The sequence below is a fragment of the Pogoniulus pusillus genome, chromosome 8 (assembly GCF_015220805.1).
Source record: "Pogoniulus pusillus isolate bPogPus1 chromosome 8, bPogPus1.pri, whole genome shotgun sequence".
NCBI classification, from domain to species: Eukaryota; Metazoa; Chordata; class Aves; order Piciformes; family Lybiidae; genus Pogoniulus; species Pogoniulus pusillus.
This window is the reverse complement of record NC_087271.1, coordinates 27585850-27610707: the sequence shown is the minus strand read 5'-3', so window position 1 is coordinate 27610707 and position 24858 is coordinate 27585850. Positions and strand designations below refer to the sequence as shown.

Sequence of the window (24858 nt, the reverse complement as noted above, 5' to 3'; positions counted from 1 at the left end):
TAGCTATTAGGACATTCATTCAGAACATGTAGCTTACTACCTTTTCTTTTGCAAGATGCTCGTGAATTTGTACTCATTTTATTGAGGCAAGAGAGTGACTTCCAGTAAGTTAACCGTACAGAGAACAGTCAGAATGTTCAACCACGGGAAAGTTCCTTTTGGAAATGACTGCATAAGTCCGATTTGCTGCAGCATACCCTCTCTTTATGTTAAGGCATATATATGTACTTTTGAATTTAAAATATTACTATTGTTTGTAAAAAATTATATGTTCAGAAGCTTGAGCCAAATGATTCAGATCTAAGCACAGTAACAACAGTGTTGATATCAAGAGGTCCTGGAGAAAAATAGTACAGTAGCCTTTCAGAAGACAGTGTTTTGAGATGCAGCAGTAAATTTATTTCATAAAGAGAGCACAAAGATTGACAAGTTAGGCACTTTCTGAAAGTATTTTTCTTAGAGCTTACTTCCTACCAACTTAGCTATGATAGGCTCATATTTTGCCCCCAAATGTTCCTGTATCATTTAAGCAATGAAAAATTATAGTACCAACATTTGCTTGTAAAACTTCTAAAGACCACAGTAGGCCTTACTGAGATGTTTCCTTTTGATTTATCAGCTGCATAGGTTGAGAAGAGCATAACAGTTTAAAATGCAAACCAATTTTAAAACTAACTGATGCTCTTTGTAACAAAACAGAAGTGAGCAGTTATGTAATCTTTTATTCAAAAATAGTGCACTGGAGTTTTTGAAAATCATCAAGTATTTTCTTTTGCCAGTTCAATGCCTCTGGTATAAGTAAAACAGCTTAAATGTTTAGTGTTCATGCAAAATGTACTAGCAGATTTACACTACTACTTAAGTTTCCAGATTGTGTATTTAGCTTTACACTATTACACAACAGTTGGTCTTCAAATGTGGGAGCACTGTTATAATTCAGCTTTTCCTTTACTTGATACTTCATACATTGATTGCTTTTTAGCCTTTAATAGTGATTCTTTGCACTGAGCAAGGCACCTGAACACTCACAATTAGAAGGTTATTCTTATCTGATGCAGGAATGACAAATCAATGCATGTCCTTGCTTTCTTTAGTTGGCCCCATGAGAGAAAGAGATGATGCAATAAGAAAGTAATGAGGGGAAGAAAGATTCCAGCTTAAGTAGAGCATTAGTAGTCATCAGCTAGAAAAAAGGTTTAAGAGAAAACAGATAATTAGATTTTCATAATAGGAAAGATGCCAGGAGAGTGATATCAAAGTAAATTAAAATGCTAACTCTTACTTTCAATGGTGAGAATACAGGTGCTAGCAGATGTGCCTCTGTTGTTGACTGCTTTACACATATATTCCCCTTCATCTTCTGGGAAGGTTTCTGGCAAGTATAGGCAATAGGTTTCTCCTCTTTCAATATACTGGTAGTCCTCAGAGTCCTGCAACATTTCCCCCTCAAACCACCATGTAACTTCAGGTTTTGGTTCTCCAGTAATTTTAACTGTAAACCTCACTGGCTCGCCATCAACAACTGATGTGTTTTTCAGTGATTTCTTGAACCAGGGAGCTCCAGAACGAGCTTGATCCTCCTCATCTTCACAAGTAGAACCATTGATAATGCTTCCTTCCTCCTCTTCTTCCTCTTCCCGTTTCTGTTTTAAGATCAATCACTTCAGAACATTTAAAGCAGCAAGAGCAGAATGATTGCTAGTGATATGTATTTGATTACAGATGAGTTACCCTGTTTCTGAGAAGCAGGAATGTTTACCTTACCCTCACTAGATCAACAATGCCTGAATTCGGCTGTGGAACAGGCAGTAAAATTGATTCAAAAGGAATCTTTGGCTAAAATATAGACATGAATGCAGATTCCATTTTCAGACTACTGAAGGGACATAGTGGACATTCTTTGCAGCATCTCTAATACTCTATTATGTGAAAACACCAAAAGCAATTTTACATTATTGCAGGAATCCACAGCCACTAAAACAAGGATAGTATGCCTTTTTTTACGTCTGTCAATGTTGCTCTCAGGGGTACTTGGAAGCTAAGTTAAGTAATGCTTAAGTCTGGAAAAAAGGTACTATGTAATTACCTTCTGTAATGCAGCATCAATTTCTTTTTGTTCAAACTGCATGCGTAGTAATTTCTGTTCTTCGATTCTCCTCTGCTCCTCTTCCTCCCTGGCTCTTGCCATTTGCTCAAAACGGGCCTTCATGTTTACTTTATGAGTAAATGGAGCCTCAGATTTCTTGGCTGGTTTCACATCTACCTCATCATCCTTGGAGGGGGGAAAAGAATTTAACTGATTTATTACCTTTTTAATATGTATTATAATAAAACTAGTTTTCTACATCAGCGGTTCTTCACCAAGTAAAACCACTGACAGTCCTGTTTTACCCTTGGGATAGGGCAAAATACTTAGAAAAGTAACTTCTAAAAAGTTAGGTAGAAAACTAAAGACTGTTTTCCAGTATTGCCTTCTGGCAGTGGTAAATTTTTAGTGGCTTTTATGCTGTGGTAGCTTCAACACAGATTTTACAGAAACAAGAGTGTCCATCATTAAATTAAAAGCTCAAAATGAAAAAATGCTTTGAGCTTATACTGAAATGACTGGATAGGAAAGTCGGAATGAGGCTCGTATCAGGCCCACTGATGTTGATCCCCTCACACCAGGTTGTCATGAAAGCTCCTGTTGCTGTTTTGCATTGCAATGCATACTGTTGTTTGTTAGACTGATAGCCTCATTTTTTGTTTTTCCCCACTGAAGAAAATATAAAAGGTTCCAATGTGAAGCACAGATAAAAAGACATCCTTCTCTGAAAATTAGTAGAGGATAAAACCTCTTGATCTATATTGTTTGGGGTGTTTTTTTAACTTAATTCATATGGTAGTGAATGAACTAGAGCTAAGGGAAAACTGTGATCATCAATAGATTCACTCTCAAATGGTGAATTTCAAACCCTCAGACTGGCAGGTTTCAGATTAAGCTATTACATTAAGGACTTAGAGCAGAAAAACAGATCTCCACTTCACTAGACAACTGAAAATAATACTTTTGGGATGCATTGTTGAGATTTTCTTGTTCCTCCAAAGGAGGGAACAGGAAAGAAGGGGAAAATAATTTTGGGAATATAGCAAACTTTGCCGAAAGTCATGGCCTTGTCAGTTCCCGGCTCACTAGTGTACTAGTTAAGTATATCATATATAGAATGCAACTTACTTCATGAAAATGTTCAGCTTCCCGTTCTCTTATTTCTTCATCTATTGCTCTTCTTTTAGCTCGCTCTTCTTCAATCTTCTTTTGTATTTCTTCTTGTGACAATTGTCCTATTTTTTCAAACTTGCTTTTTAAGTTCTTTGCCTGAATAGAACCACTTCTTTTTAACTTTATTAATTCTTCATACTCTTTACTTAGTTCAAAAGTTTCAGACTCTTCTTCCAGCTGTGGACAAATTAGAGTGTTTGAGATAGGAAAATGGTGGTTATATCACTACATCTTCCCACAGATAGCAGTAATTAAATACACTGAATAGTTCTCTTAGTTACTTGAAATCAGCACAGAGGCATTTTCTGATTTATCTTTTCACATGATTACTGCATTTGTGTTGCTTCTAAATTAGATACACATTTTTGCACACCTTGTTTGAATGTGGCTTTTGTTCAAGGATTGCTGCTAACAAACCACCCTTCACAGACTCAGAAAACCAGACACTTAGCAATACAGAAAGCTTATTATCCCAGATCTTTAATTTACCTCTCTGGCTTACTTACACTATCGATATGAAATAATTTTCTAAAATACAGCTACATTATTAAACAAAACTACTACTTTTGGGGTGGTTTTGCTTTGTTCTGGTGGTTTGGGGTTTGGGTTTTTTTTTTTTTTTTTGTAGTCTTTCAATACAGTAAAAAATAAGTAAGATCTCAGGGTCCTGTGACGAAAAAAGGCATTGTAGTTCTGGCTCTTGCAGTCAAACAACAGCTGAAGCTGTGATGATTGGTGTTTTACTCCTTCCTTTTGTAGCCTCTGGCTGATATTGAAGACATGTATGCATTTCAGTTGGATTTCCTTGTCTCTTCCTCATGCTGTAATACAAAATCTACTTGAAAAGTTTGCAAGCTAGGGCCTTTATTACTTGCTCTAGTTTCACTTAGCAAAACAAATCTAACACTAAAAACGGAATAACAAAGGAGTTGCTACCCACAGCCAAATCTATTTGAAGTGTGAAGTTCATGAACGTGATGTTTTAGGCATTCGGTATGCAAAGCATGTCACTTTTAAAATTGGCTGTGACAATCTTCAAAAGCTTCATGTGCTGAGGACGCTGATACAGATGCGGCTGCTGTAACTCTTTCATAATTAGTTAACACAGCATTCCCTCACAGAAAAGAGTTTTGCTTTTCCCTGAATTCACTTCTGTGTTTTTTATTTGGGAGCTGCATTTTATTGTTCTCTCAGTGCTGTAAATACTACATTGTTACTTCAGTATTACTGTAGAATTGACTGTAAAATAACATCCCAATTTTGAAATTATGTATTTACTTTAAGGGTGGCAAGGGATAGAAGCACTTTCCTGGTAGATTAGTGATAAAAATATGTATCCTGTTGCCTACAATATTATGTTTTTATTCTCCTTTTTCCGTTATTTTTATGTAATACTTAAAAGTATTTATTTAAAATTTCATTTAAAAGGATTTTCAGTTACAGTCTTCAACTGTGAGGTTTTAGTAATTCACTGAAATGAATTAATTTTTATCCAGAACATGCTCTCATATCTATTGATATACAAACCTCTCCCATTTCTTGTCTCAACTGTTGAAATTCTTGCTTTTCCATTTCCAACTTTTGCCTACGCTCTTCTTCCGCACGTCTCTTTTCTTCTTCCATTTTTTGTCTCAGTAACTCCTCAAAATTAATTTCCAATTTACCAGGTATGAGAGACTCTTGGGAAATTGTTTTAAACATTTCTGGTGATTCGTCATCCAGCACCTGCTGGCAATTCAGAGCATTAATGATATGTGTGATGAAATCATAGCATTTCTCAGACACTTCAAATGTCAAATTTTCTGCCACAGTACAGAAAGATGTAGTATGACAGTGGATATTCTTCTAATGCCCTGAGAGGAAGTGTGTTTGCAGAGGGTGCTGTATTTGACTTCGGTTCTTCATTACTGCAATGCTAAACTTTATAACGAAGGTGGTGATGTTTATTGAAATGTGATCTGTTTTGCAAGATGATGGGGAAGATGTCCTTTAAATGCAGCCTCAGAACTTAGAATAGTTATTTCCCGTTCATTTCTTCTTGTAAGCAAACTGAATTATATTCCTGTTTTTAAGCAATGCTAGTATTCCCAGTAAGGGTAACTGAATAGAACTTTCTCCAAGAAACTCTTTGTGCACAAGTGGATTATACTAAGTAACACTGCCAGTTGATTGGTTTGTACAACCCAGGAGTAGGGGCTTCCTCTTTTCCCTGTTGTTTTCTCAGTTTTCACAGTGGAGTTGGGTATTGATGGTCATTCATGAACAGTTTATTTATCTTAAGACTAATTAATAAGATGTTAAGGCGTAAGAAATGCACTCTTCAAAATTCAGGAAGTGCAAAAACAAATATATGATCAGACTGAATTGGAAGTAAAGCATTAGAAGATATGAACCCTGGTACAAGAATGATACGTAGATAACTTTGAGATGCAGTCAGACACTGACACAACTGTGGTGAGTAGCTTTTGGCACTAATCAAGTTTGAAAAGCCTTGTGACAAACACTCGAGAGCCTAATGTGCCTTAAATTGTACTTTTTCCCAACAGTAATAATCCGTCAACTGAGAGATAATTAAATGAGCAAAACTTCATTTCAGAAACTCTTGACTAGCTTTACAAAAGAACAGAAAATAAATACTTCATTGAAGATTCTTTGGCACACCTTTTTCATTGCTGCTTACAGCCACTGTCAATGGGACCTTTTCCTGCTGTTTGTGCCATCTTATTTGGGACCACTGTACTGACCTATTTTGCCCATGTCCTTTTTGTCATAGCTCTTCCAATGTATTTTTCATCCAACCCCACTCAAATACTGTTACTCACTGCAGATGTCCTTCAGCTTGTCCCTATGAGTAAGGTTACAGTTAATTTTCTGCCCCATCATATCTTCCATTTATTTATTTTGCTTAACATGAGCGTATTTGTTGAAATTCGATTATGGAGAAGTGGAGTCAAACACCAAAGCTATAACCTATTTCCTTTAATGAAAACAGTGCATAGCCACATAGTTTTTGGAGGGTATTCACAGCTGAATTAGCAAATAAATATGTAAGTCTCTTGCTTGTGATGCATTAGTTAATGGGCTCATCACTTCAAGACTGTGCAGAACCCAAGTGGTTTAAGAGAAGCATTCAGAATTTACCAGTGTACAAGCTGCGAAAAGCTGTGCACATAAGCAGAAACCAACAGCTGTCTGCTCTGTATTTGTGAAATCACTAAGTTAGGAAAAGACAGCAAGCCAACTTATTCCTGATTATAAAACACAGGGGAAAGACATCAGCTGTGTTGTGTGATGTATGAAATCCTTGTGGTTACTTCAGTAAATATTTTAGCCATGTTTTGTGAAGTGAGACCACACTTTTTTTTTCTGCAAAGTAGGAACAGATGGTAGTGAGAAACAGTCCTGCAAGAACCATCACACTTGCAGCAGTCAAGTAAGTTTCAGTAGGCTAACAACGTCTGGGAGTAGAACATACTCTTTTGTGCTGAGACAGGCTCTTTATGCAGTCTCTAATGGAAAGATACATAGAGGCATATTGGAAATGAAAAGGGATGAAAGGCAAATGGAAGTCTGACAAAGAACATGCCGATGGTGAGAAGCATGGAAGTGTGAATGTAGCACAAGTAAAGCTGAAGTAGGGAGATGTAAAAGGGGGTGTTCGTGGTTTTCAGCTACAATAATATTACTTTGGTGCGTATACTTTAAAAAGAAGAAACATGAAAGGTTTCAAAATAACTACTTTGTGTAGATACTTAAGATAGGATATGAGGTTTTACTGCTTCTAAAAAGGTGAGTAATATGTTCTTTAAATGCTGAAAAGCATGTCTGCATTGCTGTAGAAAATGGAAAGCACAGGCTTGTACTTTCTGTTCTAAGAAACAGTAAAAGTTCAGGATGCTAGTTAACAGAAAACTTTGAAGTATGTACATGCTGAAAATGTTTTCAGTTACTTTTATTCATTACTGAATGTTTTCACTGCTGTGGTCAGAGCACAATCATAGGCTGTCTGCTGCATGTAATAGATGAAACTGCTTTAGCTGAACACTTGAGATTGGATTCTGTTGCACTGAGCAGAAAAAAGATTCTCAAAAAAAAACAGGAAAAGTCAGAAGAGAGCTCATACTTAATTTACTTTCTTTTAGTTGTCTGATAGTGCCTCATAAAAGTAATGGCAGAAGTCTGGTAGCACTTTTTTTTCTCATTTGTCCTAGTGGCTTTAGCTTCTGTTTTTTCCCATTGATGCTATGGACAGTATTTTCCATAACTACTTACCAGTACAATATTGTACTGGTAGTTGTAGTCGTAGTTCCTCCTAGGTAGTCCTTCAGCATATAGTTCTTGTCTTTGGCCCAGTTTTTAGGCAAAGGGAGCACTGCTGGCAGTAGTTGTAGTCATACAAAGTTGTAATTTGTCTCACAAGTTATTGCTTTGAATGATGAACAAAATTTTATTAGGCATGCAGTTAGTCTTTCCTGATAAAGGCATAGCGAGAAATGTAGAAAGACACTGCTGGATATGTTAGCTGTGGTTATTCCACAGTTCTGCGTGGCATGTTGGCATGTCTTGCCCTTTTTGAAACAAAGTATATTTAGTTGATACTTAGGTAATTTAATACTATATTTTCTAAAAGATAAATTGCTGGAATAAGCCTGAATAACACAGTGAGAAGCTCTGTGCTATTTTTTTTAATAATTGTTGTCACTCTGAAATCTGGCATCTTTCTCTGCTTTCAGGTAGTGTCAGTATGTCAGTCCTAGGTGCCTGAAAATTTGCCTTCACTATAACCTTAACTCAAATTTTACAAGTCATAGAATCAACCAGGTTGGAAGAGACCGCCAAGATCATCCAGTCCAACCTATTACCCAGCCCAGTCTTTGCATATCACAGAAATCTAAAGAAGTTCTGTATTACAAATTCTAATGGTACATGCCACAAACGACTTTTCCCCTGAAAAAGTAATGAAATGCATTAAAAACATTAGCTGAGTTCAGCCTGCTTAATCTTTCCTTTCCAAAGGACCACAGACAGAATTTGTACTTGGAGTGAAACCTTTTCTTGTATGCCATTGATTACATTTCAGCTGGAAAGATCTGTTTGTTGGATACCCTATAAAAGTGCAGAGATAAACTTGAAGAAGACTTGCTCTTCTTCTTCCCCCCTAAAAGAAACCCAATAAACCTTGTGTGAAAACATTTTGCTTTCCACATTTCTTGCATCTAACATAGTAATACCCATCGGACACAACATTTGGTTCTGACTAAATTGCTCAAAATCCGTTCAAGGCTTGCTGTGAGGATGGATTGTTCTGTGATTATTTTTAGTAAACAAACTTTGTTATTTTATCCCACTACCTTCTAATAAGCAGTGAGGTGAACTAGTTAATGAAGGAGTGGAAGCACGCATTCCTAACTGTATTTAAAGCTTTTTTTCCCAAGACCTGCATTCCAGTTCATTTAAGACTTAGGTAAAAATTCAGCTATATACAAAACATAAAATGCCATACCATGTTCTTCCTTGCTTCAGCAAATGCTCTCTTCTCCTCTTCCATGCGTCGTCTTGCATCTTCTTCTGCTTTCCTCTTTTCTTCTTCTCTCCTCTGTCTTTCTATCTCCTCAAAGCTAAGTCTAAGTTTACCAGGACGGAACTCTTTAACAGAATTTTCAGATTCTTCATCATCACCTTCATTTATCTTCAGAGAAAAAGGAACAGAAAAATTTTGAAAGGACTTACTCAAACCTAAACATACTCTTCCTAGAAAACAAATACTCCATTAATTGCTTTCCAATCTTTTGTAACTGGGGTTTCCTCTGGGATAAAAATTCTATGAAGAATTGGCTTCTTACAAGATACACTTTAATCTTGGTTTTAGCCAGAGGAAGGAAGACAAGAATATTTTGGTATCCTAGATGCAGCTTCTATAATTTTGAAAATGTTGAGTGTGTAATTGAAGGAACAACATGTTATCAGGAAAAGGCTGAACAATTAAATACAGCATTGGATTATTTCATCTAAGTCACCCCCTATTCACTTTCTTTGCATCACTTTCACCGACCTGTACATAATCAAATCTTTTCATTTGCATATAAATTGTTTTTACCAACGTACTTAGCAGTTAAAAATACTGTAGAGTTTTACAGCAAAATGAAATCACCATTTTGCTATTACTCCAACCTGAGGTTTGTTTCTCTTTTCGGTTTAGATGTTTAATCATCATTGAAGAAAGGGATACTCCAGTCTTTTCACTATTGCTTGCCTCCAGTGAACATTTGCCCACTAAGAGAAGCCTATGGTTTGCAAACTACAATCAACAACACAAGCACCAAACCATCTGCAGAGGACACCTCATAGTACTTTGTTAATGGAGGGAATGGACTGGGAACTGTCAGAGTTTGAACAATCCAGATTTCTGTGTACTGCAAGCAGCCCTGACACTGGTATGTGGGGTAGTCAATAAAGGGAATTGCAGAAATATTTTATTTGGAACTTGTAGAGGGGGGAAAAAAAATAGAAGGAAATTAGCTGATAAACTCTTCCTTTAAGAAAACTTCTTGTTTCAAATTTTGACAACTACTGCTACCAGATGGAACTGCATGTTAAAAGTTTATTTTGAAGTAGTAAAATTGTTAATTATATTACTTGGTTAATAAAAGAATATACATAAAGCTGGGAGATGTGAACAAAAGTTCAGTTAGAGCAGCTAGTGACTTCATGAAGTTCTTTCTCCTTCATTTTCTTCCCTCCTCTCAAATACGATCCCCTGCCCAAATCCAAATGGAAAGGAAAAAATGCATTATTGGCACAACATCAAGGTTACTGATGTGGAAAGGTTAAGTGATTTACTACAGTTTGGCTATCTCCTTAAACCTAGAACCCTCCCAATTTGGAACAGTTGGGAATTTGAGTATATTTCAGTTTTACGGAGGTTCCGTGTTTGTTTTGTTAGGGTTGTTTATTTGTTTTTCAACTGGAGAATGTAAATTTCCTAATGGTCTTGAAATATTTTGATACAGTGATCTTGTTTGTCCAAGAAATGTTCATTTATACTCTGTTAAAGTTAGCAAAATCTGAAAAACGTTATTTTCAAAGATTTGATGGAAGGTTAAAATATTTTTTTAATGTGAAATAACATACAAGAAGGTATTTAAATACAGAACTTCAAAAATGCCTTTGGAAATGGAATATGGTAAAGTGAGAAAATAAAGAACTAAGATACACCAAATAGTTTGTTAATTGAAAGTGTACAATTCCTTTACTCTGGTCAAGAGAGCCAGTGGCATCCTGGCCTGCATCAGGAATGGTGTGGTCAGCAGGAGCAGGGAGGTCATTCTGCCCCTGTACTCAGCACTGGTTAGACCTCACCTTGAGTACTGTGTTCAGTTCTGGGCCCCCCAGTTTAGAAAGGACATTGAGATGCTTGAGCGTGTCCAGAGAAAGGCGACGAGGCTGGTGAGAGGCCTTGAGCACAGCCCTACGAGGAGAGGCTGAGGGAGCTGGGATTGTTTAGCCTGGAGAAGAGGAGGCTCAGGGGTGACCTTATTGCTGTGTACAACTACCTGAGGGGTGGTTGTGGCCAGGGGGAGGTTGCTCTCTACTCTCAGGTGGCCAGCACCAGAATGAGAGGACACAGCCTCAAGCTACGCCAGGGGAGATTTAGGCTCGAGGTGAGGAGAAAGTTCTTCACTGAGAGAGTCATTGGACACTGGAAGGGGCTGCCCAGGGAGGTGGTGGATTCGCTGTCCCTGGAGCTGTTCAAGGCAAGATTGGACGTGGCACTTGGTGCCATGGTCTAGCCTTGAGAATTGTGGTAAAGGGTTGGACTTGATGATCTATGAGGTCTCTTCCAACCTTGCTGATACTGTGATGCTATAGTGAGGGATGCTCATAGATGATCTAAAGTGTCTGTCTTATGATAAAGAACACATGGAGGCAGTTTTGGTAGTAATAGAAAACAGGAATTGTGAGCTACATACAGGAGAGCTGATGTGTATTCCCTTTCCTCACAAGAGGGAAGCTGTAATTGACACATTCATCTATCGTATTTATAAATAAATAAGGGAATAAGAAAAAACATTTTGTTACTACAGAATGTTTTAATCAAAAATTGGTTATTGAAACATCTTGAGGCACTATCTAAGAACAAAACAGACAATTATCTGCTTGAGGGCTTACAGGTTAAGGTGCTACAAAGTGTAGATATAGAAGCATAATTACAAGGTTAGAGCTAGGATAAAAAATACATCTTTAAAAAATTAATTTCTAGACTCTTTACAGCTTGAAATATAATTAAGGAATAAGAAAAAATAAGTCAGGTACAGGAAAAAAAGTATATGAAGATTCTCTAGCAACATGAACAAACCATTTACTTACCATTTGCTGTCTAGCTTCTTCAAAGGCACGTTTCTCCTCTTCTAAGCGCTGTCTTGCTTCTTCCTCTGCTTGTCGCCTCTGATTTTCCTGTCTTTGCCTTTCAAGTTCTTCAAATGTTAGTTTGAGCTTACCAGGAGACAGAGGCTCTTGTGTTTTATTGCTTTCATTTTCACCCTGCGTAAGAAAAGTTAAATGGTTGTATCTTAAATAATAGATATTTATGTGTTAAGTATTTTTAGATGAGTGGTTTACCATGACAAATTCCTTAAGAAATTGGTTTTGTTCATCATATTTTAGCTTGGTTTCTTCATCTGGTCTCTCTCTTTGTTCTGTGCTCTCCTTTCCAGTGTTCTGAAAGTTTATTTTCATCTTCCCAGGTGTTTTGGCAGATTTTACAGGCACTACTGTAACCAGCAGTGAATCATCCCCTTCCTGTTCAAAAAGATGCTTGTTATATTTTTATAAAGATTGACTTCTAGATAGATTATTTCACAACGAAACTGCTGCTTTCACCTGCGTGGCACCAAAGCTTGGACTGAGTACTAACCAAGGGAATAAATCCATCTACCTGTGGCAGTCACTAGTTTTCTTGTAATAACTGAAGAGCATCAAGACTGAATTATATTTTAAGCACAGCTTCTGGCAAACTCCTTAATTTCTTGACATATTTTCATTAACTGTCATTAGAAATAGTTATGATTTGGAGCACAACAGATGAAATTTTGAATATGTAGCAATTGTAGCCACAATTCCAGTCTTGCATGTGCTGTATAAAGGTAATGCTGCAGTTGTAATAAGCTAGTAGTGCTGTACAGCAATATGCAATTAGTCAGGCAAAGTAATTTTAATTGCGTGACGGCGCTGTTTCAAAGCTGCTTTCAAAACTTGCCAAAATACATCTTTACCTCCCCTCCTCACCCCACCCCAAGCATCATGGTTAACAGGGATACTGTCAACTAACTTAAAGCTAATGGGATTTGGTGGTGGTTATTTTTTCCTTCTGAAATTTTAGTAGGAATGTGATTTTCTTGTGTGTTAGTGAAAGGCAAAAGGACCTTTGGACCTAGGGGGGTTTTAACAGTTATTTGCAAGACATAAAATGCAAACCCGTACAGTAAATTAGTGATTAAAAAAAGTGTTAACTGAGTAAGGCGTTCAAACATAAATATATTGACAGAATCATTTTTAATTTCAAGTTTAAGGCAAAGAGCTTTTAAGATGATACTTTTCAAAGCCAGAGGATTTAGAATATCATTGCCAGTATACTTAAAAGTCATGCTGGTGGCTTTGAATATTTCCATTTTTGATGGGTTCAACTAATAACAAGGTTATCACAGTTCAGACTCAGATTCTGTTTCAAACAAATTGTCTTGAAGTGCAGACACACAGTTCCTTGTACTTAAAAAATGTGTTAGGTTCACAGTTGGATTTTATTTAGGTATTTGTGTACTGTGCTGCTAAGATCTCCCAGCCCAAATTACAATAATGAAACAAAGTGAATAAAAAACGTAGGTGAACATTTCTTTAAAAAAATCTGTTTACCTCAGCTGCTGATTCAGTTCCCGTATTGTTAAAGTCATCAATCTATTAAATGAGAATTTCATATGATTACATTACTTTGGCTCTTTGCCTTAGATTTGCAAACACAGAACTGGAAATTCCTTTTTTTTTTTTTTTTTTTTTTTTTTTGTAGCAGTGATATGTTTGTAGCACTTAAAATTCAAAGAGAAGATAACGATTGAACCTTTGCTGGAATACTTCAGATAGGTTAGCTGGTTGAGGAAGAAGGAATATGGCATAAAACATGACACAGAAAGTATGCTGAAGTTTTTTAACACTTAATTGATGAGCCAAGAACTTTATATGCTATTCTTCAGTTAAGCATTCCAGAGTTGTGTAAAAACAAAAAAGCTAAAGCAAGACCTTAGATTATTTCTCATTCAAGTGACACTGTCTTCCCTTTTACTCCTGCAAAAGTCCTATTGCTGTATTTGCTTCATACAGTGTCTTCATATGTTACTTGTCAAAAACTAGCATACATTTTATACTTCTACATATATAGATGCCTTTCAGATTAATTATCTGCTAAATATGCTTCCATGTAAAAGTGTAGTTCTAACACTGTTAAAAGTCTTAGTAGAAAATGCTATTCAAGTCCTTGTTGAAAGCTGAGTTCTCCTACAGCACCGTTTTATTACAACAAAAAGAAACCTACATTAAGTAATAATTTTTTAGTTAAATAAACATTCTCTTGCAGGCTGCAGTATTTGCAGCACTGAAGGAAGCTTTAAAAAGGAATTAAATGCAATATCTCAATGCAAAACTGTATGGAAGACAACATTTGCTTTAATGGCATCAACAATTGGAATTTGTTCACATATATATACACGTTTGTATGTGTGTCTGTGTGTATATACACACACACTTGGCTATATATACACATGTGTATATATATGTACAATAAAAATTCACATGGTGGCAAAGAAATAAAATATGATCTGTATATTCAAAAGTTATGAATTTTAATACATTAACAGCTTATTTCTGCCTGTTGCTGGCATTTTCTTGTTTACCTTAGTTTCATCTGTCACTGAACTGTATTCACTAATATATAAGCAAAAAATGTCTAAAGTAAGGGTTGGTAAGACTTAGAAACATTTCCAAATTAGTTTAGTAAATTCTATAAATCTTGTATGCATATGACACCAACATTTGTGCCTGATTCACATTTCAGGCAGGTTTATGCCTGCATGGTTTCATCTGTAACTCAGGTTTAGCACTTCACAACAATTTTTTGAAGAAGCGAAGATTCTCCAAACTCTATTCACCACTTCCATCCCATGGAGCATCTCCCATGTACTTCTCTATCATCAGAACTTCTAAGATAGAATCCTCCTGACCAATACAGAATGTTCTTATTGTATTGTTTACAATCACATCCTGACTGCTGTGACCAGATGAACATACCTCCTGTGCTTTTTTTGCCAATTCTCTTTGAATTTTTCTTTTCTCAATCATATCTTGTTCAATTCTGCGCTTTCTTTCTTCTTCTGTTCTTTTTCTTTCTTCTTCTTGCCTTTGTTTCTCCATTTCTGCAAACTTGCCTTTAACTGTTCCTGTGAATATGAAATCAGTCCAGTGCTTGCATCCAATACTTACCTAATGAATTATGTGGTCTTTACAGTCCTTTACCTGTTAGCCTCTCTTACCTATTAGCTTTGGAACATAACCTTTTTCTATTTTAGATGATTTTGCTTCTTCATCTTCATCAGATCCAAGCAGTTCTTTCATCTAGTTGATGAAACATAGAAAGTAAACTGTCTTTATCCCTTAAAAATTCTAATATTATTGTCTTAAAATAACATGAAAGGATTTTTACATATAATATTAAATATTGAAATAACACAAAATATTTGCAAAGAAAATGACCTCCTGCTTCCTCCTGTTCCATTCTCTCTCTCTAACATATTGTTCTTTTCTTCTTTGCTTTTCATCTCTAGATCTCCTTTGATTTCTTTCTTCCCTTGCTTTCTGCATAGCTTCAAATTTATCCTTTACATCACCTTTGTGAAGCTTGGGCACATAGGATTTTTGGACGGGTTTAGATGAAGAGAGTAGAATCTTGGTGAAGATAAAGAAGAAATGAAGATAAGAAAAAGAATGTTGAAACAGGTGGACAGAAACATTCTGACAGATTGGATTAGAAAGAATGCAAGAACATAAAACAGAAATGCATTTGGGATTATGAACTTTGTGCCACTAGCCATCATCAATTAAACATCATTGTATTTGTTCATAAATATTAAAATATCCAAAACAACATCCAGCATTCTATTACAGTTGAACTGTATGTAACTGTAATTAATAGCTACATAACAAAATTAGATGAATTATGTAAATGTACATTTTCAAATGCTACAGCTTTAAAAAAAATGGATGCAAATCTATATTGTTGCTTTCTGTCATAAGCAGTCACTGAGTCCACCCCTTACACATGATATAAAGACATAGACTTATAACACAATATGCATGCTTCCTTCATTGACACTTCAACAGCCTATATGAGTTTTACATAAATAGTATTATTTCTTCATTTTAAACATCCATTACTGTATATATATATTTTACAACCTTTAAACTCAAGCCCACTCAACTTGCAGGACTCTGGTATCAGCACAGCTAATGGACACTTCTTTATCAATGCTTACTCTGTGTCCAAACAGTAAAAGATGCTCACACTTTTCAGAACTACTGGGAGGTTTTCTCTGGTTTTATTGTAATGACCATAGAAATGCTGAAAAAAAATGGCTGAAAACATTCAATGTTTCACATTTTCAACCTAAACCATCAGGCTTTTATTCCTGGTTTTGTTCCTGTTGCTCAGTGAGTCTCCACAGAAAAAATATTTCAAGTAGCTTAGTATTTACATTATAGATTTAGATGTGGATTTTGTTCTGAATTTCCCTTCCAACATTTAAAGTTTCTTTGTATTTTGTTACTTTCATTTTGCTGTCCTCCTTCACGTTGGTTGCTTTTTTTATATCAACAGCAAGAACATATTTTACAGATTCTATGAAATCAGATCGTTTCCTTAAGCTACCTTCCAGTGTCCTTCCATTGTATTACAATAACAGCACTATCAGCAGACTTCCTGTGTAATCATTTGTCTTGTACAATTGTTTGAAACTACTATTTTTGCAAGCATCAGTTGTAAATTACAGTATTACTTTGATTACATCAAAATTGGTACATACCTCAGTTTTCTGTGCAATGTCATTCATGGCTACTGTATTGTGCTCTGCACCTGGTATGTTTAAGATTGCTTTCAGTTTCTACCTGAAAGAAACAGTTGTAGTTAAATTCCTTTCTCTCCTTTTAAATGATGCTTTAACCCTCTTCCTGTAAGTATGTTTGCATAGGCTGAAATCAACGTATCACAATTTCATTTGGTCCTTTGAGGCTTTTGAACACATGAATAGCTTCTAAGTATGCAAGAGTAATTAAAAGAACAAGCTTATGATTCACTATTCATGCTCATAGGTCCTCTATATAGAGCTAGATATTGGGTTTTAATTTCCATTTAAACAAGAAGAAAAAAAAAAACAACAAAAACACAACCCAATCTTGGATCCAAGTTCTGGCTGCCCTGGCCACTGTGTTGCAAGCCTGTTTTTCTCAGCTAGCACAAAGGAATGTGCACTGAGCTGAGGCTGCGTGAAACTTGCAGCATGCTCAGGCCAAACCCTCACGGCCTCTAGGCGATGCTGCTTCACTTTTATAGGGCTGACAAGAAGAAAGATGGCCTGGTGGCTGGGGACCTACCTGCATGCGAGAGATGCAGCTTGATCTCCTGCCTGGGTGAATGCTCTTGATTCAGCCTCATCCAAACTGGCAACAATCTCTGTTCTTCACCCAGTATGGGAATACAAAATAATGCTTTCCTTCCTCTAGGGCTATTCTAGTTAAAACTAGTGCTAATAGCTGAAATGAGTTAGGAGAGCCACATACATACCTTAGAGAGAGCATTTCTCTAATTAATTGTGGGCTGGAAATTGCACCACATTTTTTAAGGGAAAAAAGGTTACAAATGTTAAATCACACTGTATGAGGAATGCAACAGAAAGGTACTAAATGTTCAGGGAAAGCTTCTTGCTTTTTTAGTTCCTTTTCTTTACAATCATCAGGTCTGTCAGAACTTGGAGGAGGATGGAAATCAGGACATGACTTCACTGCCACTGCAGTCTGTACTGTACCAGTTACCCTGAGCCACAGGCAAGCCTAAAAATTCATTATCCAAGTGTAGTGCAAACACATCCAAAGCAAAAAGGCTAGAAGTAGCTCACTACTAGAAGGGAATTGAAGAATTGAGAGTGGGGTATTTTGTCATACAGAAAGTTAAATTGTTATTAGTTCTTATCCTTCAAGTTTTCTAACTCCTAATTACAAACATGAGAATTTTTATGCAGTGATAAAAGTAATAAACATTAAAAGTTTTTATATTAGCTCCTAAGTACACTAACATCAGCTGTGCTCACTGGTGCTACTGTAGCTATGCAGACAGAATGACATTCTAAGATACCTTGGAATGTTTTTTCCCTATGCATTTTATTATGTGTTGAGTTTGCACATCTTTGTAAGTTTTAGCTTATTCCACGCATGTAAGTAAAATCCCGATGGTGATCAGCATGGATTTAAAACTAGTTACAATTTCTTAGCTTACTCATTTTTCTAAGCAGATCCCAGAGAAGTCCTTCTCTACTCTTTTGCTACTCTGCTTTTCTAATTTCTTCATCTCTTCTTGTGTCTGATAGCCTTTAGCTTTGCACTTGCAATGCAGAACCTGAATGCGTGAAACCATCAGAAAACAAAGGGACATCATCATGCATTGGTATAATTCACGCACTGAAGTAGCCTGGGAGACAGCCAGGGGCTGGAGCAGTCCCAAAGACAGTCTTTTGTAGGGAATTTTATTTCACTTGAACATCTCAAGTGAATATTGCTGCTAACCCTGACAGCAACAGACTCTTGTCTATGTGTCTTTATCTCAGAGTAAATTGAGAACTGAATATTTCAAAGTTTTAATTTATTAGGTATAATTAAGTGTAGGAAGAAGACTGTTCATGAGCCTGAGAACAATTTATTTAGCTTTTGGATCCACTGTGCCTTGAACCTTTCAGATAGCTCTAATTGTGTGAATCCCTTTGACAGTGTCACCAAGATTGCTGACAGCATCAAGACCTACCCTCAAAAAGGAAAAATGAAATTTTCTTCAAAAATGCAAATGTCAGACCTTTTTTTTCCAAATTCCTGCTGTTTGAACTTCCAAAACTGTGCCAGTCCAACAGGCTGTGGACCTTCAAGATGGCAGATGCAATTCTTCCATTTGGAGTATTGCCATATCTACTATTACTTTAGACTACTTTCCAGTTCTCTGGCATCACAAACTCTTAATATGTTTGAAGGTTAGCCAGCTGGCTCTAAGACATTTTGTATCTGCAAGTCATCCTACCTCTAACTTTGATGCTAAAAGATAGGGATATAAAGCAGCAGGGCATTACTAAACATGATACCACTCATATTTGGACTTTCATCCCTATCTGTGGCAATTAAACCTTCGGCAGGAACAGCAGCAGGACCTCTCAAGGCAGGTGAATAATTTCCAATAAAGACAATCTAGAATCTTCCATTAAAAAAAAAACAAACCACTCATTGAGTTTTGGCTTAAATTTGTGAGTCAGTGACCACTGCTTCAGAAACAACAGTGGGCTGAAGACCCTTTATGTCTGCTTTATCATTAGAAAAGGATCCACACAGTCAATGTATTGCTGCTGTGGACATCGAGGTGGTTAAGTCATGAAGTCCTAGTACCAACAAATCATGGCAAAACAGTGCCTCCATCATCAGCCAATAGCTTTGCACAAAGTAAGTGGTAATAAACTTTCCAACACAAGAAACCTTGACCTGCTAATCCCATTTTAAGATGGACTAGTTGTATCTTTTTATATATATGTATCATAGAATCATGGAATCAACCAGGTTGGAAGAGCCCTCCAAGATCACCCTGTCCAATCAACTAGACCATGGCACTAAGTGCCTCATCCAGACTTTTCTTCAACACCTCCAGGGACGTCAACTCTACCACCTTCCTGGGCACCCATTCCAATGCCAATCACTCCCTCAAGAACTTGCTTGTAACATCCAGGCTATACCTCCCCTGGCACAACTTGAGACTGTGTCTCTTTGTTCTGTTGCTGGTTGCCTGGCAGAGGAGACCAACCCCCACCTGGCTACAACCTCCCTTCAGGTAGCTGTAGACAGCAGTGAGGTCAGCCCTGAGCTTCCTCTTCTCCAGGTTAAACAACCCCAGCTCCCTCAGCCTCTCCTCACATTGCTGTGTTCCAGGCCCCTCAACAGCTTTGTCACCCTTCTCTGAACACATTCCAATATCTCAACATCTCTCCTGAATTGAGGAGCCCAGAACTGGGCACAGTACTCAAGTAAAATTCTTACTACAAAACTAGTGTGCAGGCATTATATATATATAAAAATTATATTTTTTTATATATATAATGTCTGCACACTTGTTTTGTACTAAGTATTTTACTACAGATTTCAGATAATGAAAGTAAACGCTTATTCCTTGAGGAAAGAAGAGTCTGCTTATATATGTATGCTAAGGTAAGAAATGTGTCCTATTCTGAAACTCCCAAATCTGAGCATTCAGTCTCCTATTTTATTTACCAAGACCAACATATCTCAGAAAAAGCTTGCTGAACCTTTCAACTCAGAAAAATTCCAGATCATAACCATGATCAAAAATGTAATTCAGCTCATTGCTAGGCTTTTCTTTGCTATCCAGTCTCATCACTCTAATATCCACATAATAGTAAGCTAATTTTTTCCCCTCTCCACATTTTACCTTTCCTATGATGAAACAAAGTATCTCAGGAAAGGTTAGTCTGCTGCTAAAATGTTTATACTCAAAGTACTAGGCTACAGTTCTGCTTTCAAAGGAGGCCTACGCTGAGATTTTTCCTAGAAGAGAAAGTCAGCCTCTGTCCTTTGATCAATAGTTCTGCCTCTGGGAATGAATGGAAGAGAAAATGTCATTGCTAGAATTAACTGACTTGCTGTAATGCAGAGAGTAATTCTAAGAAGTTTTCAAGACAAAATTTAACATAATACACAGGAAACTAAATGATAGGTCAGAAATACTCAGTAAAACGACTAAGCAAACAAAACTGTTTCCAAGCAACCTATTTGTTTGTTGCAAAATGGGTAAACTGTCCCCTCACAGAGGTCTTGATTTGTTATGATCACAATTTTTCATGCAGACTCCTTAAAACCTTATTTTAGGCAAAATAAAGTTAACAAAGAAAACCATTAAGAGGACACAGAAGGTTTGATGGCTCTCAAGTCCCTAAATCCATCTCCTTAAATTGAATTATTTTCCATTTCTGAAAGGAAGTCAGAGTCTTTGATGCAAATGGGTTATGCAGTTCTAGTGAGTTTAAAAAAAGTCTTCCATAAATAGTTAAATTGCCCTTCATTCAAAAACATAAAAAATCTTGGGTGTGATTAACATCCTCACATGAGACACAGAAAAATACCAGCATTCTCCTGAAGCGAACACTTCTCTTTACAGTACGAGTACGAAGCCAGGACTGTTTAAAAAAGTCTAGTTCCGATGCGTGTGTTCTCCTTTCAGGAGCCCCTCTGCTGTCCTATGGCTACTGTGAGTTATAAATAAGCCCTATAAAGGACAGTCTTAAGTTATGTTTACCATCTGTCTCCTCTTTGTGATCTACTTGCTGGGAAGACTCCATTACATAAGAAAACCATATTGTGAGAGTTGGAAACTCACTACTTGCAGCCAAAACACTTAGGAGAAGAAAACACAGCCCACGGTGTTAAAATATTTAACAAAGTACTACACAAAACTGGAAAGAGGAGGGAAAAGAGAATTATGTAATTATGTTCATCATCTATGTTCTCACTGTAGCTTGTCTGCAGTGACACTACCAGTTGTACTGAATTACAGATAGTAAAGTAGATATTTAAATTACCACGCATGAGAGAAGATCCTAAACTGGCATAAACCATCAGCTCCACCAAAGCCAATGAGTTATGCCAACAAACACCAGCTGATTAAACTCCACGTTTTGTGAAATACAAGATTACTTTTTTTTGCTTCTATGTCCTTAAGTCTTTAAGGACTAGAACGCTTAGTGATGACTGACCCAGACAATTCAATTTCACACACACCATCTTTTCCTCAATCTTTGAATTTATTGCACTTCAACGTTTATTGAGGCTCACGGTAATCCCCACAGATATGAAAATGTATTTATTATAAAGGATATTGCCTACATCTGTTTATCTAACTATTGATACTTTCAATGTGACGGTGCCATGCAATACAACTGCTGTGTTAAAACAAAAATTAGATCAACCCTGCTCTGTATAAAAGGTCTGCCCATTAATTCCTTACTCTCTTCAGATACTACTATGAGGTACACAGGCTTCAGAGCAAACACAGCTGGGACTCAGAGACTGTCCTATTATAGAGGAAACCCTGATGAGATCTTCTGGCCCATGATTTCACGTTTGAAAGTATCTTCTCATCCTAGTCCTGGGCAGCAATTAATTGCAAACCAAGTCCTCAAGAGAAAAATCAACATGTTTTGCCCACGCCACAGTTCTTTCATTTCTTGCTGTGTAACAGCAGCTGAAGAGAAAGAAGTACCATTCAAGCTCAGTGCTTGTTGACTTCACTGACAGGACTTCAGCGATCAGGCTACTGAAATGTGAGATAAAATACTAGAGATGGATCACTACGTCAATTTGCTTCTTCCCTTCTCTGATGACAGGACACAGCCTATCTGTCTGCCTCTTCTCTGCAATCCTCACAGTCACACTGAAACACTACGGTCACCGCTGTGCCCGTGCTATGCCTCTGCCACAAAGGGGAGATCTCCTAGCTTCACGGAGATAAGCTGCTGCTTCCTCCTGACCAACCCTACTCTGCTGGTAGCGCTGGTGCCCGTAAAAGCCAGATTATCACCTTCATCTAAGCAGGTATGGCTGCCACCAGTGCACAGAAAAGGGGCACTATTTCTTCCTCAGCTGTTCATCGTTAACCTTCACCTCCCTTTCCCCACAGCGAGCTTCTAGAGAGCTTGACATGCTACTGTTCCTTGCTAAAGGAATTGCAAAGCTGAATATTCAAGTGTAAGTTTGTCAGACGTCTTTCACTGAGGAAACTACCAATTTAACATATTCCAAAAGCAGTTAAAGGAGGTATTTCTTAGGTATGCTTCAAACCATCAACCCACTTATTTGATCAGACCGTGTTTCCTGCACATGCTAGCCATGTTCTCATACTTCTGAAGGTTCCTTAATACAATTGGCTCTCCTAGAAGGCTAATTATTTTACCATTTCATTTAACTGGACATTTTTTTCTAAGACATCTTAAGGTCTCTTAAGACCTGAGACCTAAGGTTAGGAATGCTGCATTTTCTAGCATGTCACTGCTTGCTGATTAATTTTCAAAACAACCAAGTTGCTGGTGGTTTGTTTTTCTTCACAGATATTCATTGTGTTAGCAGAAGCTCTTATTTACTTAAAACAAACGGAATAATAATTTAAAAGCTGTCCCAGAGGCCAAATACTTTCTTTCAAGCCACACTGCTTTACAATCATCATCCAGGAAGCTGCTGAATTCCAAACGCACTCAATGTGCCTTCGCTGCAGAGCACGCTAACAAAATCGGAATGCCTCTTTGTGCAGAGGCAGGGTTTATGCACATAAGGGATTTCTAAACAACTTTTACTGAAGGCATAGGGCAGAGAGGTGGGCTGACATCGCCCCTCCACGCACACCCCGCACCTCATGCCAGCACCAAGCCAGCTTGGCTGCCGGGGCTGGCTCCAGCTTGCCCTAGGCCGCCACTTGCGGGACGAGTGGGAGCGCTAATAGTGGCGGGGCTCGGCGGGACTCCGGTGGCGCAAGCTCTGCCTGCATTCATTTACGTTAAACTCAGTTACGGGTCGCACCCGCGGACAGAGCGGCGCTGAGACCCCCGTCCAGCCGCCGAGTTCTGCCCTTGCCCGCTGCTCGGATGATGAGGGGTCCTTTGCCCTGAGGGAGGCAGCGCTGGCGGCCGCTGGAAGCTTCCTTCGACATATCCCGTTACCTCTTAGCCGTTACCGCGCTCAGGTTCCCGCGCCTCTGGCTGCCACCCCAACCGAGGGAGCTTGACGGCTGCTCTTGCCCACTGAGCCCTGCCCACCGGGGCCGCGCTGGGAAGGGAGCTGCATCTCCCAACAGAGTCCCGGGGTCCCGGGCCGCGACTCGGCCCTGCCACCCCCGGCAGCAAAGGGCCGCCGGGGCAGGCTCCCCGGTGGCGGAAGGGGAATCCGCTTCCGCAGCGGTCCGGCCGAGGGGCAGCGAGCTCGGCGGCCGGCCTGCGCTCCGCCACACGACAGGGGCGCTGGGCAGCCGCGCGCGGCGGGCCGGGCTGTGCGCACACGGAGGCGATGCGGCTCCGGGAAGCTCGCCGCAGCCCGCTCCCCTCCGCGCCCAGCGGAGCCGCTCTTACCTGTGAACGCTGCCCCGCAGCTGCGGCTCGTCGTGGTCCCGGCGGGCGGGCTGACGGCTGCGGAGCGCCCCTTGGCTGCGGCCGCCGCTCCGGCGCTGCAAGTTTCCATAAAAGTCGCGACGTGCGGCCAGCACCCGCATTCCAGGCGAGCCCCGCGCCGCGGCAGCTGTCTCGGCCCGTCCCGTCCCGCCTCGGCCCCGGCCCCAGCCTTGCGGCGCTGCTCGGCACGCCATGCCCAGCCCCTCACCGCGGCGGGGGGCACAGCCCGGCCACGCCAGCACACCCCCTTCATCCCCCCTCCCCGGACAGCCGTCCGCGCCAACAGGCTTATTTTGGGCTGGAAGCACCACGGAGCTATAAATAACAGGGGAGGTGGGGGTGAGGCCGGCTCCCCGCTAACGCGCTCCTGGGCTTGCCGTCCCTGCCGCAAGGCAAGGAGAGGGCTCCGCGACTGCTGCCAGCGGAAGGGACAGGGACCCCCTGCTCCGCGGCCTTCGCCACCCGCTCGCTGTTGCCCCCCGCGCTTTAACGGCCACACGTGCATCAATCACGGCCTCGGGTAACGTCTGGGTCCCGCCGCCGCGGGGGCTCGTTATCATCCATACTTACTAGGTTGCGCAAACCTCCGCGCTCGCCTCCCGGCCCCAAAGCAGAGCTGGCCAGAAACGCTGCCCCGCACAGAGCGCTCCGCCGTCACTAGTTCATGCCCTGCCAGCGGCGAGTTTTATACCTGCGGTGGTCGGGTCTGAGGTCGTTTTATGGCACATGGAGAGCAATCAACTAATAATAGTAATGTGACAGGGAGCTGATGGAGCGGAACCGAGGTGGTGCCAGACCGCCAGAATACACTCGCTCGCTCTAAGGCAGCGCCTTTCTCTGGAAACTTTGCAAGCAGAGGAAGAAGCACGTTTTTATTGCATTTGACTGCGTTCCTTCTCCTGCTTAAAGATTGCTTCTTACATGTTCAACTGCAAGGTCTCCAGTGCCAAACTTTTCTTCTTCCCTATCTCACTTGTGTCTGCCACCCTGGAGCCTAGCTTTCCGACGGATTATAGATACTAGGAAGATAATGACATGACCGAAGCTTTGCGCATCTGAACGACGGCCGGCAAAGTTAAACCAAAACGTGTT

The 24858-nt window shown here is 39.3% G+C and overlaps 2 protein-coding genes across 25 annotated transcripts in view; one reads left to right on the top strand and one right to left on the bottom strand.

Annotated features, from left to right (window-relative positions):
• FUBP1 (far upstream element binding protein 1) overlaps nt 1-10478 on the top strand; it is a 34123-nt gene extending 23645 nt beyond the window's left edge. For all 12 annotated transcript variants that reach the window (XR_010303106.1, XR_010303105.1, XR_010303104.1 and 9 more), the window contains one exon: nt 9459-10478. Coding sequence is in view for 1 of the 12 variants with exons in the window: in XM_064147814.1 (XP_064003884.1) it covers nt 9459-9476 (18 nt within the window). In the remaining 11 variants the exon portion in view is untranslated. The remainder of the gene's footprint in view (nt 1-9458) is intronic.
• On the bottom strand, nt 375-24638 carry NEXN (nexilin F-actin binding protein). Of its 13 annotated transcripts, none has more exons than XM_064147818.1 (15): nt 24337-24637; nt 23728-23822; nt 16381-16462; nt 15056-15247; nt 14836-14917; nt 14594-14742; nt 13169-13210; nt 11879-12058; nt 11627-11800; nt 8763-8948; nt 4787-4987; nt 3215-3436; nt 2087-2272; nt 1283-1643; nt 375-1183 (listed from the first exon to the last, which is right to left on the bottom strand). In XM_064147818.1, the coding sequence occupies exons 3-15, from the start codon at nt 16405-16407 to the stop codon at nt 1170-1172; spliced, it is 2016 nt and encodes a 671-aa protein (XP_064003888.1). In that variant the 5' UTR covers nt 16408-16462; nt 23728-23822; nt 24337-24637; the 3' UTR covers nt 375-1169. The 13 variants fall into 13 exon arrangements, with proteins under 13 accessions (XP_064003888.1, XP_064003897.1, XP_064003890.1 ...); XM_064147827.1 differs by having other exon boundaries at nt 16381-16458; nt 24337-24428; XM_064147820.1 differs by lacking the exon at nt 23728-23822 and having other exon boundaries at nt 24337-24638.
• Nucleotides 24639-24858: the final 220 nt, after the last annotated feature.